This window comes from Pogoniulus pusillus, chromosome 23 (genome assembly GCF_015220805.1).
Source record: "Pogoniulus pusillus isolate bPogPus1 chromosome 23, bPogPus1.pri, whole genome shotgun sequence".
Classification (NCBI taxonomy): Eukaryota; Metazoa; Chordata; class Aves; order Piciformes; family Lybiidae; genus Pogoniulus; species Pogoniulus pusillus.
In genome coordinates, this window is record NC_087286.1 from 10,290,793 (window position 1) to 10,303,647 (window position 12,855).

The following is a 12,855-nucleotide window of genomic DNA, read 5'->3' on the forward strand; positions in this document are numbered from 1 at the left end:
CCACAGATGTTGTTAAAGAATGCAGTGTAAGAACTGTGTCATGCACCTGCACATGGATTGCCTTGTTGTATTATACTAAATACACTTTAAATGTTTTGTATCGCGGAATCGTAGAATGGTAGAGCTTGGAAGTGACCTCTGAACACCACTGAGTCCAACTCCCCTGCCAAAGCAGCATCACCCAGGCAGCTCACACAGGAGCACATCCAGGCAGGTTTGGAAAGCCTCCAGAGAAGGAGACTCCACAACCTCCCTGGGCAGCCTGTTCCAGGGCTCCAGCACCCTCACATCAAGCAAGTTTCTCCTTTTGCTGAGGTGGAATTTCTTGGGTTCTACTTTATGCTTGTGGAAGGACAAGGAACAAGAGGGCACCACCCAAAAGAGCCTGGCACCTTCATCTTGACACCTACCCCTCAGACATTGATCAGATTCCTTCTCAGCCTTCTCTTCTCCAGACTAAACACCTCCAGGCCTCTCAGTCTTTCTTCATAGAAGAGGTATTCCAGTCTCTTCACCATCCTTGTAGCCTTTTGTTGGACTCTCTCTACTATTCCCTGTCCTTCTTGGACTGGGGAGCCCAGAAAACATATTTATATAGATATAAATGATATCAAAGCATGACATACTCTGAATTTTGTCACCTGGGAGCTGAGTTGGTCTTTTTCACTTCACCACTGAAGTGTTGCTGGTATCTCAGACTCTCCTGCTTTCTCTTCAAGGGTTAAAGGGTTAGCACGAGATTACCACTTGGTGCTCATGCACTTAGCATTAACTTATTGCATTAATGTATTTACCTTTGAGGTTGGTTGTTTTTCTCCTGAGCATTCAATGCTGCTTTGCTGCTGGTCCCTATGCAGCTCCTTTCCAGCTCTTCTTTTATTCCTTCCTCAAGAAAGAAACTCTGAGAACTTCTTTTTCCATGAGGATTGAATAAAAGCAGCCTTCCTGTTGCTCTGGTCACCCACACAGCAAAGAGGAAGCTAAACTGCTTGCTGACATATCTGCTATGGTTTGGGGCTGAGCCTCTCCTCTCCAGCCTGCTGCCAGAAGCTTGACTTGCACAGGACAATACTTTGTGGGTGGTGACTTCACTGGGAATCACCAGCCAGGAATTGGAGGAATGCCCTCTGTGCCATATCTGTGGTGGTTAACAAAGCACTCCTGGGGCCACGCTTTTCAAGTTCCAGCAGATGTGCTTATTTTGTGGTAAGCCTGCAGTGGAAGAAAGCCATTTTCTGGCCCCTAACCCCCAGCTTAGCTAACCAGAAGGAAGGTTAGCAAAGGCAGGCTTTTTCTCATGCCATTTCACAAACTGAGTTTTGAAATGGATGTGGGATGGAAAGGCAAACAACTCTGCCATGCCTTGTGATCTGTTGAGAATTGTGGTTTGTCTGGGCTGGCTGAAAGCTCAGGGTAATTATTTGGGAAGGCTGGCACTGTTCAGAGAGTTATTAGTCTGTGTGGGTTCCTGCCTTAGCCTCAAACCTTGATACCTTCATTGCTAACATATAGGGAAGGTCAATGTGAGATCCAGAAGTGGAATTTCTTGGAATGTCGTTTATGCTTCCCTACAAGTCCCTCATTGCTGTCTACAACTACCTGAAGGGAGGTTGTAGCCAGGTAGGGGCTGGTCTCTTCTCCCAGGCAACCAGCAACAGAACAAGGGGACACAGTCTCAAGCTGTGTCGGGGGAGTCATAGGCTGGATGTTAGGAGAAATTATTCACAGAGAGAGTGATTGGCATTGGAATGGGCTGCCCAGGGAGGAGGTAGAGGTGTTCAAGAAAAGCCTGGATTGGACAGGGCTGGGTGATAGGTTGGACTGGATGACCTTGGAGGTCTCATCTGACCTGTCTGATTCTATAAGTCATTCATCTCACAGCCAGCTCAAAGGAAGCAGAAATGGACACAAACTAACATTCACACAGAAGAGGGTAGAAAGTAAAGATCATAGATTCATAGGAAAAGACCACCAAGTCCAAACATCCTCCAGTTCTACCAAGGCTGGGGCTAAACCATGGCCCTCAGCACAACATCTCTGCCTCTTCAAAACACCTCCAGGGATGGGCATTCAGCCACCTCCCTGGGCAACCTGTGCCAGTGCTTGAGAACTCTTTCAGGGAAGAAGTTTCCTCTGATCTCTAACCTAAACATCCCTTGGGGCATCTCGAGGCCATTTTCTCTCCTCCATCTCATGACACCATCCCCCACCTCACTCCAGCCTCCTTTCAAGGAGTTGTAGAAATCAACGAGGTCTCCCCTCAGCCTCCTCTTCTCCACACTGAACACCCTCAGCTGCTCCTCCCCAGCCTTGTTCTCCAGACCCTTCCTCAGCTCTGCTGCCCTTCTCTGGACCTGCTCCAACACCTCAATGTCTTTGCTGTAGTAAGTGGCTCAAAGCTGAATCCAGGATCCAAGATGTGGCCTCATCAGTGCTGAGTACAGGGGACAATCATTTCCCTGCTCCTACTGGTCACACTATTGCTGGTCCAGGCCAGGATGATGTTGGCCTGTCAGATGTAAATATACTGGTTCTTGTTTAGCCTAAGGATACCTATTGGACATTATAAACACAAAGGCAAAATGCTCAGTGAGCACTGAGCAGCGATTCGAGGTGGAAAAAGCCATTCAGGTTTTGCTTTAGCACATTAATGAAAACAATCTTCATTGAATATTCTTAACTAGACTTTGGATTTCAATACTGAAATCCAGCAGAGTTTGTTCACCTAGGCAGTTGGCACATCAGTCAGTGCCTCACTCAGGCTCTGTATCTTTCAGAAGCCTCAGCAGCGTTTGAAAACAAATCATGGCAGCCTGCTGCTTATGAATTGGATTTCCTAATTCTTTAAATGAGCCTGTAAGAAAATCTAACTGTCCTGTAAGAACTCCTCTTATGCTTCTACATTTTTAGCAATGTTGTTTTTATCATAAGCTGCTTTACTGGCTTCTTCTAAAAGCATAGAAAACCTTAGCAGTTGCTCATGTGGTTGGAATTTACTATTGGGGTTCCTGTGCTTGTTGTTATAACTGGGGCTCATTTCAGCACAGTGAACAAGACTCCAACGAGTCCCTTGCATACAGAGCTTGAAAGAAGCACAGCAGAAGGGCTGCAGGAGAGGCAGTGCTGCTATGAGCTCAACATTGATGAGGAAAGTAGTCACAGAGAGGAAAACGGCTGAATTCAGGTGCTGAACTGAAGGGGAACTGAAGTGGTATTTTGCTGAACAGGAACTGAAGTGGGGTTTTTTCTATTGCAGAATGGACTACCTACTTGTGGCCCATAGGCCATTTCAGCCACTAAAACCCTGTAGATTCACAGAATCAAAGGGAACATCCACTTGGAAGAGACCTCCAAGCTCATCCAGCCCAACCCTCCACCCAGAACTGCAGGATCAACACTAAACCATGTCCCTGAGCAGCAGCTCCACAGGCTGCTTGAGCACTTCCAGGGATGGAGACTCCAGCACTGCCCTGGGCAAATCACTCCAATGGTTGACAACCTCAAAAAGCCTCCTGAAAGAAAGTAAGAGAGAGGCTTCTAGAGTGTGTGTGGCCTTTGGGAGAGCTGCACATGCTGAACTCAGAAATCCTCCACTCCAGACGTTATTCCCAGGCATAGTTCTATGCCCTCTCAGCAGCAGAATGAATGGATGTGCACAGAAAATACTCAGCAGCTGTAGCCTTGGAACTTGTACTCTAAAACTGTGGCTCTTGAAGGTCCAGCCATCTTTCCTGCCAGGCTTCATAAATCCATGCTTCAAACTGCTGTTTGAACTGCCCTAAAAATAACAAGTGCCAGGGGGAAAAAACCAAAAAGAGAAGACAAAATAAAACTCCATTTGTGCTCTTCCTTGCAGGAGAATGAAATTGGTCAGGAGGAACGCTCAGACTGGCACTGCTCTCAGTACTTAGCTATATCTATATATATATAAACTACAAAAAGAGGCCCAAGCACATGTTTTACAGTTTTCCTGTGCTTCCTGCTTCACTGCTGCTGCACCAGAACATGAGCCACAGATGAGAGAGGCTCCAGACAGCTTTTGCATTTCAGTGACATCAAAAGGGAGGTTTGCTTTGGGGTACTGGGTGGAATCACTTAGTCGTGTGGGTGTCCTTCCTTCACAGGAAGGGAATTGGTTTTTCAGATGTTGAATCACAGACTGTCAGGTTTGGAAGGGACCCTAAGGGTCATCTGGTCCAGTCTTTCTAGGTGATGGTGGAGTTGAAATGAGCTGGCTCAGAAGCCTGGTAAGCTGAGTGCTACAACTGTCCAGGGTAGGGGAATACACCACTTCCCTAGAGAGATTATGCTGATGTCCTGACTACTCTCCTGGGCAAACATTTTCTTCTGGAGTGCAATGGGAATCTCTCCAGGAGTAACTTGTTCCTTGTCTGTTCATGTTGCCGATTGTAAGTAGGGAGACTCCATCCTCCTGACAGCCACCCTCTATCCAGAGGTACATACAACACACATGCAAGTTGAAAAAGCACTCCACTGCTTCAGAATCTCTTCTCTTCATCATGTAACAAGCAAATTACTTTTTGTCTCTTTTGTTTCACAGACTCACAGAATATCAGGGGCTAGAAGGGACCTTGAAAGATCATCCAGTCCAACCCCCCTGCCAGAGCAGCCTCACCTAGAGCAGATCACACAGGAACACATCCCAGCAGGTCTTGAATATCTCCAGAGAGGGAGACTCCACAACCCCCCTGGGCAGCCTGTTCCAGTGCTCTGTCACCCTCGCAGGGAAAAAATTCCTCCTCATGTTTCCATGGAACTTCCTATGCCTCAGCTTCCACCATTGCCCCTTGTGCTGTCTCTGGGCATCACCCAGCAGAGCCTGGCTCCAGCCTCCTGGCACTCACCTTTACATCTTTATCAACATGAAAGAGGGGAGCCCTCAGGCTCCTCCTCTGCAGGCTAAACAGCCCCAGCCCCCTCAGGCTCTGAATGTTCCACTCCCTTAATCATCTTTGTAGCTCTGCACTGGACTCTCTCAAGCAGCTCCCTGATGTCCTTCTTGAGTTGAAAGGCCCAGAACTGGACATAATATTCCAGATGTGGCCTCAGCAGGGCAGAGTAAAGGGGGAGGATAACCTCTCTGACCTACTAACCACAGCCCTTCTAATCCACCTGAGGATGCCCTTGGTCTTCTTGGCCACCAGAACACATTGCTAACTCATGGTCATCTTTCCATCCACTAGGGCTCCCTGGTCCTTTTCCCCCTCACTGCTCCCCAGCTCTCTTTGTTTTAACAAAGACCTTATGAATTGGAAGTTATTTTCCTGAGCCAGCCTGACAAAGGGGAATGTCTTCATTTTGAGCCATATTGCAGCATGTGTGCTTCTTAAATAACAGCAGAGCTTTGAATGCTGCTCTCTGCCTTGCCTTCACAACAGAGTTTTACAGCTCACTGGGATTACTTGGGCACTCTTCACAGTTTTGAGAATACTTGAACATTACTGTAGTTATAAGAAAGAAAAAAATCAAAGGAAGATGGCCTTGAAAATGCACCAAAGTACTTGTGCCAGCTTTTCTGTGCCAATGCCATCTCTGAGGTCTTCACACTACTGGAACAGACCAGGTTGTTAAGAGAAGGATAGAGACTACAGATGAAAAAGCTGCAAAAGCAGCTCAGATGTCAAAGGCAAGATTACCTCAAGGATCATGGCAGGGGTTGCCCAGGGAGGTGGTGGAAGCCTCATCCCTGGAGGTGTTTTAGGCTAGACTGGATGAGGCTCTGTACAGCCTGATCTAGTGTGAGGTGTCCCTGTCCATGGCAGGGAGGTTGGAACTAGATGATCCTTGAGCTCCCTTCCAGCCCTGAAGGACTCTCTGATTCTAAAGCTTTGCTATACAGCTCTAAGCAGTTTAGGGGTTTTGTTTATTCATTTGCACAAGTTTTGCCACCAAACTCAGCTGAGAAGGCACTTATTTAATCAGTGGAAAACTTCAATAGTTAATAAGGATGAATGGCAAAAGGATTAAAGCACAACATTGAGAAGCTCTCAGAAATGGAAACAAGAAAACTCATGAAGCAATAAAAATGATTTTCTACTGTACTAAGTTAATGGCCCAAAGCTTAAACACATTTAGTGCTGGAATTTAGACAATCCTTACTGCATAATTTCACCTAGCACTAACACTCATAGAATCATGGTTGGAAAAGAGCTTTAACATCGTCCAGTCCAACCATTCTCTAGCTCTGCCAAGGCTGGGGCCAAACCATGTCCCTCAGCACCACATCTCTGCCTCTTCCAAATGCCTCCAGGGATAGGGATTCAGCCACCTTAAAATGCATCCTCATAGAATGCTGGCTCCAATATTGATCTCTTCTCTTGTTCAGCAAACACGTTTGTAGACTATTAGCCTAGGTGCATCGTAGGACTTTATATACAGTTGATACCTGGAATCCCTATGGGGACAGACAGAGACTTGAGGCTGTTCAGCACAGAGAAGGCTCTGGGGATACCTTAGAGAAGACTTCCAAGTGCCTGAAGGGGGCTCCAGGAAAGCTGAGAATTGACTGTTTACAAAGGCATGTAGTGATGAGGGTAATGGATTGAACCTTGAGGAGGGCAGATTTAGACTGGAGATTAGGAAGAAATTCTTTCCAGTGAGGGTGCTGAGACACTGGAGGTGTGGCTGCCAGGCTGGATGTGCCCTTTTGCAACCTGGGCTGGTGGAAGGTGTCCCTGCCCATGGCAGGGGGTTGGAACTGGATAATCTTGAAGGTCCCTTCCAACCCAAACCATTTTATGACTCTATGAATCCCATCAGCAATGGCAGAAGTATGTGGGAGGGGAAAAAATGAATCCAGATGTGCAGCTGCAGGCAAAGGGAGGAATGAAAATGAGAGAGAAAGGACTCTCAGACACCATGGCTAGTGAAGGAGGATGCAGAGGAGATGCAGAGTACCAAGCCATGGTGAAGACCATGGGAGTGCAGACAGACCCCTGCCCATGGAGGTTAACAGTGGAGCAGATCTGCACCTGCAACCCATAGAATCATCAAGTTGTTTGGGTTGGAAAAGCCCTCTAAGATCATCAAGTGCAACCTTCAACCTAACACCACCATGGCCACTAAACCAAATCATGTCGAAAGTGCCATGGCCATGTTTCTTGGACACCTCCAGGCATGGTGGCTCCACATCCATCTTACAATCCTATATATATATAAATATCTTTTTACATTGAAAATATGATTGGCAGACCAGACACAGACAGAATTCTTTTAGCTTCAATGCATTTGTACTCTTGCCCTGAAGGACACACGGAAGCCCTTGCAGGAGCTGTTTCCTGCTTAGAGAGATGCAGCCTAGTAGCTGATTAGGGCAGTAAGGAAAGTGAAAAGATCCTTCCAAGTGACAAGGAAAAAAAAACCTCTGTTCGTATGTGCTTAAAATTCAAATGCATGGAGCCTTCCAGATCAGCCAACAGAGCAAAAGCTGGCAGGAAAAGAGTTCAAAAGTGCTTCATTTAGTAGAAATTGCTACTTTTAGGTAATCCCTCAGCCACCTAGCAACAGCACTGTCAGTTCTTGGAGACTCAAATTCCTCCTGGCTAGACAGGAGGGTAAATTGGAAACATGGAAGGTGGCTGAAGAACATTGAGTGATCAAAGTGTTTAGTGGATCAGAATGAGGAAGCCACATAGAATGGTTTAGGTTGGAAGGGATCTCAATGCTCACCCAGTTCCAACCCCCTGGCCATAGGCAGAGACACCTCCCATTAGAACAGGTTGCTCAGGGCCTCATTCAACCTGGCCTTGAGGTGAAATCAAATAAAGAGGCAGAAAAAGTTCTGAGTCTATAAACAGATCTTCAAGTTCTGAGTCTATAAACAGGTCTTCCCAGAGACGTGTTCTAATTTCTGTGGAAGACAGCCACATGAACATAAAGGAGAGGGAGCTGCAGCATAAGAATCTTGCACTGACACTTCATGGGTGAGAATTCTTCAACTGACTCCTATTTGCCTCTCCTTTGAAAAGGGTATAGTATTTTACAGCTATTCTTCCCTGTTTTCCACAAACCACTACAGACACCTGGAGTACTGTGTCCAGGTCTGGGCTCCCCTGGAGAGGGTCCAGAAAAGGGCTGCAAAGATGCTGAGGGGACTGGAATCTCTCCCTGATGAAGAAAGATTGAGAGAATTTGGGCTGTTTAGTCTGGAAAAGAGAAAGCTGAGGGGGATCTCACAGGTTCCTACAAACACTTACAAGGTGTCAGCAGCATGTGATCAATATTTTTTTCAGTGGTGCCCAGTGACAGGACAGGGGGTAAAGGCACAAACTTTAACATCAGAAGTCCCATCTAAACATGAGGAGGAAATTCTTTAATTGAGGGTTGTTGGAGCCCTGGAGCAGGCTGCCCAGAGAAGTAGTGGAGCCTCCATCTCTGGAGACTTTCCAAACCCACCTGGCTGTGTTCCTGTCTGACCTGCCCTAGGTGGTCCTGCTTTGGTCGAAGGGTTGGACTCAATCTCCAGAGGTCACTTCCAACTCCTATCATTATGTGGCATTCTGTGGAAAAACTGTTGTGATTCAAAACTTTTCCTCTATATTCCCTACATTTCTGGAGTTCATCAATGTAACCCTACAGGGAACCCTCTGTACTTCGGCAAACATCCAATAACCAACATTAATTAACACTCACTCATATGAAAATCCTTCATTATCATCAAGCATCCTTTCCTACCAGTACACCTCCCAGATTCTAAGCTTGTCCTGTCCTCCTGAATTTTAATGGTGATATTGTAGGCAAACATATCTCCTGAATTCCAAATGTAACAATAGTCCTGGGGTATGATTCACTCAGAGGTGGCAGTGCCTTGTCCTTGACACCAAAAACCTCACCGTGGTTGCCTCCATCTTGTAGTTACCTCATCGTGCTTTGACTCTTTTTAAGAGCAAAGAGAAAATCAAAAGAGAAATGTAGGCAATGTATCGGAGGTGTTGAGTGCTTTTAGCAGCCTGGGCACTCCAACACTGAAATCAAACTGAAGGGAAAGTTTCAAACAGAAGTATTCTTACATCTCCAAGTAATTTTCAGTGTGTTATTAGGTCCAGAGAAGGGCAACCAAGCTTGTGAAGGGTGTGGAGAACAGGGCTGGTGGGGAGCAGATGAGGGAGCTGGGAGTGTTTAGTGTGAAGAGGAGGCTGAGGGGAGACCTCATTGCTCTCTACAGCTCCCCAAAAGGAGGCTGAAGCCAGATGGGGGTTGGTCTCTTCTCCCTAGAATCAGGTGATAGAAGGAGAAGAAATGGCCTGAAATAGCGCCAGGGAGAGAGAGAAGAGGAAACATTTCAGTTGTCTTTAGCCACACATCTGGGTAAAACTGTGCTGAGATTTCCACAGCAGCTACAGCATCAGGAAGTGGTAAGAAGCACTAAGGATAAATGACTCAGTCACCTGAGCAGGCAGGAGCAAAGGGAGCATGGTCACTACATGTGGGGTTAATGTACAACTACATTCTCAGTGGCTTGGTTACTCTGAGTACAGACTTTAATGAAAGCTGATAGAATGCAGCTGTTTGGAAGATGAAAAGAAAAGGTGTGCAGACATCAGACCTGAAGGTCTTCTGAGGAGCAGCTGAAGGAACTGGGCCTGTTTACTCTGGAGGAGAAAAGGGGTTGAGGAGAGACCTCACTGCTCTCTACAACTCCCTGAAAGGAGATTGGAGTGAAGTAGGGCTGGTCTCTTCTCTCTAGTAAGAAGTGATGGGATGAGAGGAAATAAGCTCAGGTTGCACTAGGGGTGGTTCAATTTGGAGATTAGAAGAAATTTCTCCTTTGAAAAGGTTCTCAACCACAGGCTGCCCAGAGAGGGGGTTGAATCCCCATCCCTGGATGTGTTTCAAAGAGGCAGAGAGGAGGTGGTGAGGTAGATGGTTTAGTCCCAGCCTTTGTAGAGAAAGAATGGTTGGAATCAATTATCTTAAAGGTCTTTTCCAACCCAAGCAATTCTATGCTTCATTACACTTATTTGCCCATATCTTTTGCAGTAAGATGACAGCATCTTCATATTAAAACATCAATGATTTTGATCAAAAATTCAGTTATTCAGTCAAAACCTCAAGATAATCCTCCTCCAGAATAGCAAGGAGGTTGGCAGTGTGCCAAATTCCCCTTTTCAGAAGCAAGCATGCAGTTGCTTTTGTTCCCAAAGCTGTTAGCTCCTCTGAGCTCCAGAATCTCACAAGAGGAGGTTGTACACAGCGTTCATCAGGCTCTTTGCTTTAGAAATTGTCCCAGAGCTTCCTTGCTGATTTTCTATACAACTAAAAAACCTCCTCACTCAAAAGGTGTCATAAGGAGACAATTTGAAAATACCTGGCACCATTTGCTTCCCAGCATGACCAAAGGGCTGCATCAAACCTAGCCCCTGCTGTTCTGGGTGGTATTCAGATTGTAGCAATGGGCCGTGGCAGGGAGGCTTTTTCCACTTGCCAGAGTGATATTTTCCCTCAGGAAGAGGGAGATGGACTAGAAGCTCCTTTGCTCATCTCCAGGCTTCTGGATAGTGTCATTAGAAAGGAAAAAAATAAAAGACCTACACCTAAGATTAAAGTAGAACTCTGATTTACATTGGATTCAGAGCTTTGCCAAAAACATGATCAGAAGCTCTTGTTGTGAAGCTAAGCTTTTGGTCTGGTCAGTCACACTAGTTTCAGATAGAATCACAGATTTGTTTGGGTTGGAAAAGCCCTCTAAGAACACCCAGTCCAACCATCAACCCAACACCACCATGGCACAGACACACACCACACAAACCACACAGAGATTGAGACTTCAGTCAAACCTAACTGAGAAGGGAGCCACACAAATTAACACAGCACAGGAACTGATCCATAGGCATCTCTTCTCTGTAGCCTCAGCTAAAGAGGAGCTAAACGTCAAAGGAAAGAGAGGCAGGGCAAAAAAAAATGCCTTGCAAAAAAACAACAAACCCAGAAGCTGAGGTCATCAAAAGATTGCACTTTCGACCCAGTTTGACTTAGAATCACAGAATCATTTAGCTTGTCTGGACCTGAAAACTCTGATCTACCCAGTTCAGTTATCAAGGTGGCACACATTCAGTGACACTCAAAAACTGTGTAATTAAGACCTGTTTCTAATCTGTAATACGATTGTCTAATTAGAAGCCAGTGAAAGTAATTACCTTCTTATTTTCTTGCTTAAAGATGAAGCCTTTTTATACTTCAGACATTAATAAAAGCACTCTCACAGTACTCTTTAGTGCTGGTCAGTGTAGCTGCTTTGAGCTTTGTCACATTCCATAGGAAGTGTTTGTATAAAATCAGGCAAGCGTTGTGCTCTGCTCAATGTGAGCTGTCAGTGTGCTCCTGCAGCCCACAGAGCCAACCAGAGCCTGGGCTGCAGCAAGAGAAGTGTGGGCAACAGGGCCAGGGAGAGGATTCTGCCCTTGTGCTCTGCACTGGTGAGACCTCACCTGGACTACTGCCTCCAGTTCTGCAGCCACTGCTACAAGAGGGATATGGATGTGCTGGAAGGTGCCCAGAGCAGGGGCACGAGGAGGATCAGAAGGCTGGAGCTGCTCTGCTGCAAGGAGAGACTGAGGGAATTGGGGCTGTTCAGTCTGGAGAGGAGAAGGTTCTGAGGTGACCTTACTGTGATCTCTCAGTATTTGAAGGGGCAATTTCACCTGTAACCATAGGAGTAATTCTGGAGGCTCTTGAAATTGCAGATCTTGTACCTGCTGTTGCTCTAATCCTCATGGTTTGCAAGGGCAGCCACAAGAGCTGCCTGCCAGTGCCAGCCCCTTGCCTACACATCCACTACAGAAGGCAACTGGGTCAGAAGAGAGAACACATTTTGGGTCAGAACACATTTTGGGTCAGAACACATTTTAGTGGTGTGAGTGGACATAACATTGCAGACTAAAGCTCCAACTGCTCAGCCACATGCCCAGAAGTAACAAGAAGATGAACATATCAGATCATAGATTTGTAGAAGGATTTTGGTTGGAAGGGACCTCCAAAGCTCATCCAGTCCAACCCCTCTGCACTCAGCAGACACATCCTCCACTAGATCAGGTTGCCCACAGCCCTGTCCAGACTCACCTGGAATATCTCCAGGGATGGGGCCTCAACCACCTCCCTGGGCAACCTGGTGCAGTGTTCCAGTAGCCTCCTGGTGCAGAACTTGTTTCTCACATCCAACCTCAATCTGCTCTGCTCTAGTTTGCAGCCATTGCCCTCGTCCTGTCCCTACAGTCCTTTGCAAATAGTCTCTCTTCAGCAACCTTCTGGAAGGTTGCTCTAAGGTCTGCCTGGAGCCTTCTCTTCTCCAGGCTGAACACCCCCAGTTCCCTCAGCCTGTCCTCATAGCAGAGCTTCTCCAACATATGTTCTCTGATACCTCTGAAGGGTTCAAGTCCAGCAGGTGAAATTCTTCATTATTTTTTCCACCATTAGGACTGAAAAAGGGCTTTTAATTTTTTGTTCTTATCACCCAATCTAAATCTTCTCTGCTATAGTTTGATGCCATTGCCCCTTGTATCACTGCAGGTCTTTTCAAACAGTCTCTAAGCAAGATTAAAATGCCATTAGACAATATTCTTGTCAAAATAGGAGTTAACTCAGTAACTGTAAACAAAAAAACCCACAGACCATTAAAAACACACTTCTACTGAAGGATACTTCAGACCCTGAGGAGCAAACCAGCCCTTTCAACACCTCCTTTTCCAAACTTCAAGAGCAAGTCAATGCAAAGGAAGCTTACTGGCATAAGGGAATGGTTTCTTTAATGATGCATCTTCCTCCATTCCTGCAGTACTCTTCAGGGCAAACTGCAAACATAAAAGCAAAACTCAGAATGTAAACTTCCCCTTCTCAGTG

At 46.2% G+C, this 12,855-nt stretch overlaps 1 protein-coding gene across 1 annotated transcript in view; it reads right to left on the reverse strand.

Moving 5' to 3' along the window:
- Positions 1-12,855, reverse strand: part of MALRD1 (MAM and LDL receptor class A domain containing 1) — a 209,708-nt gene that overhangs the window by 23,858 nt on the left and 172,995 nt on the right. The window contains exon 36 of the mRNA XM_064162534.1: positions 12,740-12,806. Coding sequence (XP_064018604.1) covers positions 12,740-12,806 — 67 coding nt within the window. The remainder of the gene's footprint in view (positions 1-12,739; positions 12,807-12,855) is intronic.